This window comes from Dipodomys ordii, unplaced genomic scaffold (genome assembly GCF_000151885.1).
Source record: "Dipodomys ordii isolate 6190 unplaced genomic scaffold, Dord_2.0 Scaffold45, whole genome shotgun sequence".
Classification (NCBI taxonomy): domain Eukaryota; kingdom Metazoa; phylum Chordata; class Mammalia; order Rodentia; family Heteromyidae; genus Dipodomys; species Dipodomys ordii.
In genome coordinates, this window is record NW_012267261.1 from 2,518,051 (window position 1) to 2,528,429 (window position 10,379).

Sequence of the window (10,379 nt, forward strand, 5' to 3'; positions counted from 1 at the left end):
ATTTGTTTAAGAGGAATTCAGAATGGACAGGAAATGATCCTGGTCTCTCACCCATCATACTAATGCCTGAGAACCACAGCAGAGCTGCAATCTCACACCTATTTTGTCTTATTAATATGAAAATTGCTCGGGGAGTGTCCTCATTTAAAGAACTCCCAGTTATTGATACATTAAGATAATGAGCGAATGCATTTCATCACTGGCTTTCTTAAGAGGTAGTTTTGAAAATAACCTTTACACAAACAATAATGGATTTCTAGGAGGCTGTCTTTTTAGTTCTTTAGTCATTGTAGCTCACGCCTGTAGTCCTACATACTCGGGAGGCTGAGATCAGCAAATTGAGTTTCAAAGCCAGTGCCAGCAGGAAAGCTTGTGAAATTCTTATGTCCAATTAGCCAGCAAGAAAGTTAAAGCTATGGCTCAAGTGGTAGAGTACCAGGCATAAGCGAAAAAGTTAAGGGACAGTACCTAGACCCTGAGTTCAAGCTCTGGTACCTGCACATACACACACAAAATCAAGTAGTTGTTCATGTCTTCTTGTACCTCCTCTATCCCAGCCTAGAAAGGGGCCAAAATGAACAGAGATGGGACACTGCAGTGAGTGGAGCCAGGCAGATATTTGGTGGATGGCCCACAGGCATCACACATTCGCCAGAGATACATAGTGAACCAGATATTAACTCAAGCTACCTCCTCATGCAAGCACAGTCATGACATACGTGAATAGAAAAGACATAAGGATCTTTTTTAATTAAAAAAAACATTTATTGTAAAAGAGTAATGCTTTATACAAATCCCCATTACAAACCCCCGAAAATCAAGTGGATTGTTTCCGGTGTGATAGCAGGGTATAAAAATATCAAAACTGAATAAGTTTTTACATAAAAAAAATTCTGATGAATTGTTTTTGGACTACAGATTATTTTGTGAAGGGGAACACTTCTCTATATCATTTACATGAGCATGTCATTAGGTTCTGTGAATGAAGTAAAGGGTTTTAAATGTTAACTCCTAGAATCATAGACAGATTTGAGGTTACTAGGTCTAAGTTCTCATCAGACTCAATCTTGTGACTAACTCATTCCATCCTGTTTTATCATCAAGTACAATTCCCAATCTGTTGTAGCAATACTAGCTACTATCAGATAACAAAGAATCTGGAAGGTAACATTAACAAATAGCACCTAGATCCTCTTGCAAGATATAATTCAAAAAAGTCTCCCATAGTCTTTATTGGCTTTGCCAACACTTATGTTTCTTTCCCCATTACATCTGCTTAGCCACAAAAGCCCTCAGTCCATATTGATTGAAGAAACTAAAACTGCCTTAGAATCCATTGTGTTCAGTGAGATGAATTTTCCCAGGATCTAGGCCTACAGAGGACAGTGCTAAATGTAGGAGGGGGAAATCATGGCTGGTTGAACAATGGCAGTCAGATACCAATGCACTTACACAGAGGTGGGCCTCTGCTTGCTATGGTGTACAGACCAGCTTTCCCTTGGGTTCTTATAAGGAGCACTTCATCATTTGAGAGACTAATCAAGGCAAGAAGCTCATTTGGCCACATGTCTCTCTTTATAATTGAAAAGTAGCTCCAAACTCTATGTACTCAAATACCTTCTTTCCTCCCTTGGTATATAACCATGTTATACTTCACTAAAAGACATTTACACGTATTCTCTCTCACTGAGTCCCAGTGACAGCTCTGTGGTGCAGATGGGTCAGGAATTACAAACTCTTTGCATAGATGAAGCAATAAATTTAGGGCAGCCAAATGCCTTGCTTAAACTCAGTAATTGATAGCACCAAGATTCAAAGCCAACAACTTCAAACAACAAAGCCAACACCCTTTTCATTATATTATTTAGTTCAGGAGAAGGAGCCTTTACTACAGCTTGGAAAAGTGACAGCCATTGCTAGAATGGAACAGGGCACCGTCATCACTGAAAGAAAGGAAGTTGACCTGGAGATAAAGGAAGATAACAAAAAACAAGGTGTGTGGTTTCATTCTGTGACTTTAAAATTGCCCATTGAGCACAGAAAAACACTACTTAGGCATATTTCATGTTCAAAGTATGAGAGTCATATCAACTAATTAATACTCACATTACCCTTACCAGCTGGTTAAGTGTAATTATTTCAATTTGGCAGATGGGAAAAGAGGTATAAAGATTAAATGACTCGCTCACAGCTCCAGAGAGAATATTTGTCACCAGATTATTGCTCCAGCCAGTCTAGCCCTTTGTTCAGATAAACAGACCACACCCCTCTGGGAAGAAGTAAACCACATGGTAATTACATATGGAAAACTGCAGCTGAAGAGCAAGACAAAGGTAGACTGTGGGATACAGAGATGTGAATAACTACCTTAATTATTTTTTAATCACTAAAACTGTGTTAAACCACCAGGATGGGCTACTTGATGAAACAAATATTTTCATAGCAAACAAGAGTGTTAGGGGTCAGAGTACAAGGAGCATGTGGGAATGTAAATAAGTAAATAGGAAAACATTTGGTCATGCAGAAGTTTGTGCCACAGCTCTGGTCTGTAAGATTTGTCATTGGGTTTAAGGTATTCAAATGGGGTATGCGATGCATTATCAGGAGCAAAAGAACAATCATTAAAAAATAAGGTCCAGATGAAACAACTGCTCTGGGTTCAGGGTAAAAATGAATCTTAAACACATATGAAAGGGTACACATAAAGAATAGAAAGAATCCATTCTTGGTAAAGTTGTTCGGTCTGATTAACGTAGTAAGTGATATATGACTTATTATATATGTATATAGCAAGGAGAAAGGATAGGATGCCAGTAGAGTCCTTATTTAAACAATTGAGAATGATATCTACTTTTCTATGTTAGAGAGACTTTTAAGTATGCTAATACCAACATATAGAGAGTATGAGCATTTTCCTACCTAATTTCAGAGGAAAATGCCAATATACATATCTGTACATATTTAAGGGACACCCTTCCCCTCTTTGAGTGTGATCACTCACTGGGAAGCAGCCATACAAATGGCTGTATTGAAGAAAGAGGGTAGAGTACGACCAAGGCACCTCTAGCAATGGGCATTTATAAAAATATCCTTTCTTTTGTAATACCACAGTCAAAAGTCTAAGATGTTAATGTCAGTGACAGTATTTCAATGTTCATTTTCGTGTTTATCCAACAGGATTGTCTCCTCTCGCCACCATTACACGTAGTCTTTCCCACTAGACGGTGCAGCTTTGGGATAAGGCCGAGGTGTTGGGTAAGAGGTTGTTTTACGAGGACAGGAGCAGCAAAGTAGGCCACCTCCCAGAAGGCAAAGAGAGGCGGCAGCCCAACCAGTGAAGAGAGCCTGGCCAAATTCATACCTACAAGACAAGACAAATCATTGCTGGTCAGTGAATTGCTGGTGACTTTCCTAATAGACTTAAGGAAGCACGTCGATATACATGATCTTTTCTCCATTGAAAGTGACCCCTATGATTTCTTACATAAGTATTTTATGGTTCATGAACATATAAACACAAAAATGTTTACATTGAAATGATTGGCAATGCCTTAGTTTATCAAGCAATATGGCATTGAATACCAGCTTAATTACTTAATTATTGCCAACCACTTTTCCACATAAAGGAGCTTTAAAGTATTTTATATATTATAATGTGGGCATTGGACCATAGTTTCCATTAAGCAGCAACCATATGCTGCAGTGTGGTGAAGATTATTGAAGTGTTCTTTTTTTTTTTTTTTAAGAGACAGCCTGTTGGTCTTTAAATTAACACAGACTGGCCTCCATGTTGTGATCATTCTGCCTCAGTCTTCTGAGTGTAAAATTACAAAAGTACACTGCCACACCCTACTTAGACTTCGTGTGTGTGTGTGTGTGTGTGTGTGTGTGTGTGTGTGTGCTGGTTCTGGGGCTTGAACTATGGGTCTGGGCATTGTCCCTGAGCTTTTCTGTGCTTAAGGTTAGCTCTCTATTCACAGTTCCACTTCTTACCAGAAGGTCTCACAGACCTTCCTGCCCAGGCTAGCTTCAAACAGTGATCTTCAAATCTCAGCTTCCTAAGTAGCCAGAATTACAAGCATGACCACTGGTGCCTGGCTCCCTTTAGACTTTTTAATAGTTGAGCTAAGGTACCTACATAAATTAAAACCCCAAATTTATATTTTATTCAAAAGAAAAGTCTCCTGAGCAGCCCAGGGTGCTTTCTAGATTGAGTTCATTCAGGTGTATATAGATTCTTGTGTTGTGCTGTCTTGTCACTAATTGTGGAAAATAGGAAGCGAGAATGCTGGTTTTGAAGTTATAAGATATGAGTTTGAGGGCTGGGAAGGTGGCTCAGTGGTAGAGCGCTTGCCTTGCATGCATGAGGCCCTGGGTTCGATTCCTCAGCACCACATAAGCAAAAAGAAAAAAGCCAGAAGTGGCACTGTGGCTCAAGTGGTAGAGCGCTAGCCTTGAGCTGAAGAGCTGAGGGACAGCGCCCAGGCCCAGAGTTCAGGCCCCACGACCGGACCAAAAACAAACAAACAAAAAAAAGATGTGAGTTTGAATCCTGAGGCAAACTCAGCTGCTACAATTTTGAAATAGCAAATTTAGCTCTTATTCATGGTTCTTCTGTAATAATCCCACCTGCTTCTCTGGACTACATTCAAGATCAAATGCAATAATATGTAACAAGTGAATACTCCCTAGTAATAAATAATTGCTTTCACATGCACTGCAGGGATTATTACTCTGATTAAATATTGGCCTATTGACCTCCAGGAGTTTCTGTCCATGTATCATAAATGGGATGGGCTCCAACACTATCAGTGTTGTCTGTGTTTTCTGTCCGTGGGTGATTATATAAAAAGCAGCACATCTTATCTCTGCCAACACTGAGATTTTCATTACTCGTCCTAGTACTTACAAACAATAATTACATCTTAGCATCTTGATGGTGAATGTAGTTATTAAGATTTAAAGATGTAAGAGCACCGAGACACTAAGCGCTGTCCTTGATCAAAGGCATTGTGACATGACAGCAAAACTGGCTCTTTAACTTGCACAACTGGCAGTGTTAAGAAAGATGACCTTTGTAAATTCAGTCTTATAGTTGAAATAGAACACAAAATTTCCAGGTGGTTAGTTGATACTAGGAAAAACACATCATGGCTTTACATGGAGAAATTAATTATTGGGAATTAACTGCTGTATGTTTGCTACTATGACAGTACTTTTTTCTTTAATCAATCATAAACTTCTCACTGAGGGAAAAAACAATCATAATCACAATATACTTCAAAATGAAAATGTCAAATATATAAACATTTATCCTTTCTCTTGGTAATTGGATAGGGCCTGGGGAATGTCCTTTAGCTTTCTCACTCAAAGCTCTACCACTTGAGTTAATTGGAGATAAGAGTCTCACAGAGTTTCCTGCCCTGGCTGGCTTTGAACTGTTACACTCAAATCTAAACCTCCTGAGTGGCTAAGATTACAAGAATGAGCCACTGACATCTGGCTTATATCATTATTTTTGTTACTATTTGGGGGTAAGGAAAAAAGTATACAGATTAGAAGTTTTCTACTTTGAAGTACTTTTTTTCCCATCAATTCAGGTTGTTAACTCAATGATCAAACTCATTTTAACATGAGTCACAGGTCATTTAAGTTGTTTGCAAATCTGACATAAACTTCTATACAACTCTTGAAGTCAATCTGAAAAAAACATGGCAGTAACAGAGCTCTGCTGAAACATAAAAAGGGTATTTTCTCAGAGTACAACTATGTTATGCATGAATAGCATTACCTGGCATTGACGGGAGTCAGAGGGTCATAGAATTCTTGAACAATCCTATTGCCATACCATGCTGTGGCAACTAAAATCACCAGACCTACAGAAATGCCAAACAAAAGACTGTTAATCACTATTGAGCATAAATGCACAGTATTGTTATAAGAATTCAATCTCATCAGTTCTGACATTTTTACTTTAGTATTATGAAAATAAACTTGATTTAACTATGAGCTATTCTAAATTTTCTGTTAAGATAGATAAAAATACTAGGTCAGAGTGAGGCATAGTTATCTTATTCATAACATCTTATTTATTTATACTTCAAGGTCACTGACACAAATAATGTTAGCATTCAATTTACTCAAAGATCTTCTTCAAAAATATGCCAGTACTGTAGATTAATGTATTAAACCACTTCTAATAAAACCATTGTTTTCCTGAATACAGAGTCGTTCACAGAAATTGAGATGACAACCCTTAGACATTCTTTTCTCTTCAACTTCTTCCAACTCAAAATTTACATTTCTTCTAAATGAAAAGCAAAATAATCAACTAAATATCAGAGAGATTAGCACTTGTCTCTGAATGGGCCAGAACACCCCAGTTCCTCCTACAACAGAGTGCAAGGAAACTAAGCTAATTTCCCCATAGCATTTTGGGTTTGGGAATATCAGGGGAATCAGTCAGAATTACCGATCCTGTCAGCTAGAGATAATACAAAATAACCACATATTTTCTTATCCAAAAGCATATGGTCAAAAGATTGCAGGAGGAGTAATACAGTGTGAGAGTTTTATTGTTCAAATAATAAATAATATTCTTGAAAAGTATTAGTGGAGAGGGTGAATTACCACAAAAATGATAACTGTGTGAGACAAAGCACATATTATTTAGTTTAGTCATTGTAGAATGTACATATATATGCTTCAAGCTATCATGTTATGAATGGCAAATACATACACATTTGCAAATAATTTGTACATAAGCTAAATAATTGTATATACGTATGTGTGGGGGGGGGAGCTACTGGTACTTGGGCTTGAATTCAGCCTGGGCACTATCCCTTTTTTACTAAAGGCTGGTACTCTACAACTTGAGCCAGAGCTCCAATATAGTTCAATATAGTTAGCTTATTTTCCATGTGACTTCCCCTCCCATCAAAAATCTGGTTCAGTCCAATTACCTCTAGTAGTTAAGCATACATACCACCCTTTTGCCTGATGAGATAAACCACATCTAGGCTCTTGAAATTGCAACTTGTGTTCCTGAGATAGTCACAGAAATTGAAGGGGGAGGGATCCATCACATAAAGGAGTTAAAAGGATGCAAGCAAAGTCAGGACACTGCAGTGAATTTATTCAGAGCTACTGATGTAAGGCTACATTGTTGGGAATAACTGAAAAGTAAACTCCCATGTATAGCCCTAACCTGATCTGTGAGTCCATGTGTCAAATTTTCATCTGATTCTTGTTGAGAATATGAAAGTCAACTGACCAAAGTGTCTGTATCTGTAGATTTTCAAAGTATTAAAATAGTCAAGGACCAGTAGCTGATACCTATAATCCTAGCTACTCAGGAGGCTGAGCACTGAAGATCATGATTTGGAGCCAGCCCAGGCAAGAAAGTCTATGAGACTCATATCCAATTAACCAACAAAAAGCCGTGGAAGAAGAGCTGGGGCTGAAGCTTTAGCCTTGGGCGTAAAAGCTCAGGGAGAGCTCCCAAGCCCCGAGTTCAAGCCCTAGAACTGTTACAACGATTTTTTGAAGTAATTACAAGTGCAAACAACCTAGCATAACCCAAGGAAACTGGAACTAGGTATGAAACCTTACTTAGAAAAGGTGAGAAAGGATAAATGGGAAGTCAGATTCTTACCTGCTAAGAGAAATATCATGCCCCCGAAGACAGCCATCCGCATTTTCTGCACCTCATCATCTTCCAGGCACTTCATGCACTTCATACCAACAGTGGACACAAAGATTGCTATCAGCCCCAGCAGGATGCCCACCACCATCAAAGCACGAGTGGCTTGCAAGGTGCCTGATGAAAAACATTTTACCACATGTGAAAATCATGTCCAGGCCAACAACAAGAGAAAGGAGGTAGAAAATCAAGTGTACTGTAGGGAAGAGAGAAAATTAACTAGAAGTCAGGAGATCTCATTTCGAGTGACATTCCTGCTGTCATCCAACCTTGTATCTCCAGAAGAAAAACAACAACAACAACAAGCAAAACAACCCCAAACAAGGCAGATGATGGGAAAAATACCCTCCAGCCCTAGCAGTTTTATCGAGTTACAACTGACTAAAAGATAATTCGTGATCTATTGACTAAGGTTTGCTGAACTGATGCATATTTAATCCCTCAGTACAATCTTGATTCTGAAATAACAATCACACATGTTATTCTTGATGTTTACCATTAGTAATTAAAGTGGCTCATATGTACCTTCAATACTTGTCACCGCCTTGACAGTATAATCATCAAATTTCAGAAAAGCCAGGTGCATTTAAAATATCATGAGTTCTTCTTGAGATTATCAAGGCTGGAGAAGCAAGATTTGTATCTCCAATGACTGAAAGGATGGAGTGGGAATTAGGTAATAAAAGTATTTTCTTAAAAGCAAATATACATCTTCGAGAAGTTCACTTGGAGAGCTACACTCATCACTTCTTAAAATGCCTTAGCAGTTATGTTGTAAAGTGTCAAACACTATGTCCAATGTTGTATTTCTCAAGTTTCTACTCATTTTCCAATTTCCTATTATTATCCTTGGTGTACTAGGTTATAATCAGACATGATCAGATTTGAGAAATTTACACTAACATGTTTCTCAAAGACTAATCAAGTGGCATAAAAGTTGCCACTTTTGTCTGGTTAGATTTTTATCTAAATTATTCATTTCTTTGCTCCTTCAACTAAAGATCACTATCTCACGGACAACATTAATACGTGGCAAGTAATTTGTACATGTAAAAATTATTAACAATGTGGGGCTGAGAAGGTGGCTCAGTGGTAGAGCACTTGCCTTGCATGCATGAGGCCCTGGGTTCGATTCCTCAGCACCACATAAGCCAAAAGAAAAAAGCCGGAAGTGGCTCTGTGACTCTAGTGGTAGAGTGCTAGCCTTGAGCTGAAGAGCTAAGGGACAGTGCCCAGGCCCAGAGTTCAGGCCCCATGACTGGACCCCCCAAAAAATTATTAACAATGTAACAAACTATGGGATCTTGTGTAAATTAGCTGGCACACCATATTTCTATTGTAAAAAATATTAATAATGTTACCACTGTCCAGGGAGTTAGAACAATTGATTCTTTGCTGATCTTCGAAAGTAGTTGAGATGGTAGAAAGGTTTTATATCCCAGTGTCTAATTTGTACCCAAGTTTTAGTCTTTATATCTTCAGGGTTAAGAAGTTAGCTTACCAAGCATAATTAAAACTAAATACTTCTACAATTCATTATTTTTTGTGTGCTAAAACTTAGCCCTTTTACTCTTACTACTCTTATCATTCAAGGCTAGCCTCTACCATTCAAGCTATACCTCCACTTGGACTTTTGTTCATTAGTTGGAGATAAGAGTCTCATGGACTTTCCTGCCTGAGCTCACAGACATTCCTATGTGGGTTGTTTTCGAGCTGGGGTTCTCAGATCTCATCTTTCTGAGTAGCTAAGATTATTATAGTGTGAACCACAGCTACCTGACAACATAATTAAGTTAGATATTTTTATTTTTGTTATCACCTGATATTTTTTTTGGGGGGAGGGGTCCGGTTGTGGGGCCTGAACTCTAGGCCTGGGCGCTGTCCCTCAGCTCTTCAGCTCAAGGCTAGCGCTCTACCACTTGAGCCACAGTGCCATTTCCGGCTTTTTTTTTGCTTATGTGGTGCTGAGGAATCGAACCCAGGGCCTCATGCATGCAAGGCAAGCGTTCTACCACTGAGCCACCTTCCCAGCCCCTACCAGATAGTCTATAATAAAAAGCAAACTCATCTCCTTCTAAGAAGTATCAAATATGTGTTTTTTAAAGTATTTGAGTGACAGTTTTTGGAAACTAAAAACCAGACTTGATTTCATTAAAATAGACCTGCCTCATGAAAATACTTGCAAACCTGGGTGTGTGCATATCTGCACACCCACACCTTCACTCATCTCCAGATTCCAGACTAGTACAGAAACTATGGAATCAAAGCATGGGTTCCACAGACCACATATTTACCAGTAACTGAAGCTGCTTACATGATTATTATACTGTATTGGGATATGAAGTGGAAAGTACCAAGAACTCCCTAAAGTGTGAACCCCCTATTGCATTTTTTGTACTTTCTTATTGCAAAAATGTTGTACAGAGGGGTTACAGTTACATGAGCAAGGTAATGAGTACATTTCCTATTGAGCATTGTTACCTCATCCCTTCCCTCCCACCTCCACAACTATCCCTCCCCCACCCCCCCACCAAAGTGGTAAAGTTCATTTTCTTTTTTGGGGGTGTGGTCCAGTCGTGGGGCCTGAACGCTGGGCCTGGGCGCTGTCCCTCAGTTCTTCAGCTCAAGGCTAGCGCTCTACCACTTGAGCCACAGCACCACTTCCAGCTTTTTTCTT

General features: G+C 38.9%; 1 protein-coding gene across 1 annotated transcript in view; it reads right to left on the minus strand.

Annotated features, from left to right (window-relative positions):
• Positions 1–747: 747 nt before the first annotated feature.
• Cldn1 (claudin 1) overlaps positions 748–10,379 on the minus strand; it is an 18,490-nt gene continuing 8,858 nt past the window's right edge. The window contains exons 2-4 of the mRNA XM_013019501.1: positions 7,655–7,819; positions 5,792–5,876; positions 748–3,361 (exon numbers count right to left, since the gene is read on the minus strand). Of these exons, the coding sequence (XP_012874955.1) occupies positions 3,199–3,361; positions 5,792–5,876; positions 7,655–7,819 (413 nt within the window). The 3' untranslated portion in view covers positions 748–3,198. The remainder of the gene's footprint in view (positions 3,362–5,791; positions 5,877–7,654; positions 7,820–10,379) is intronic.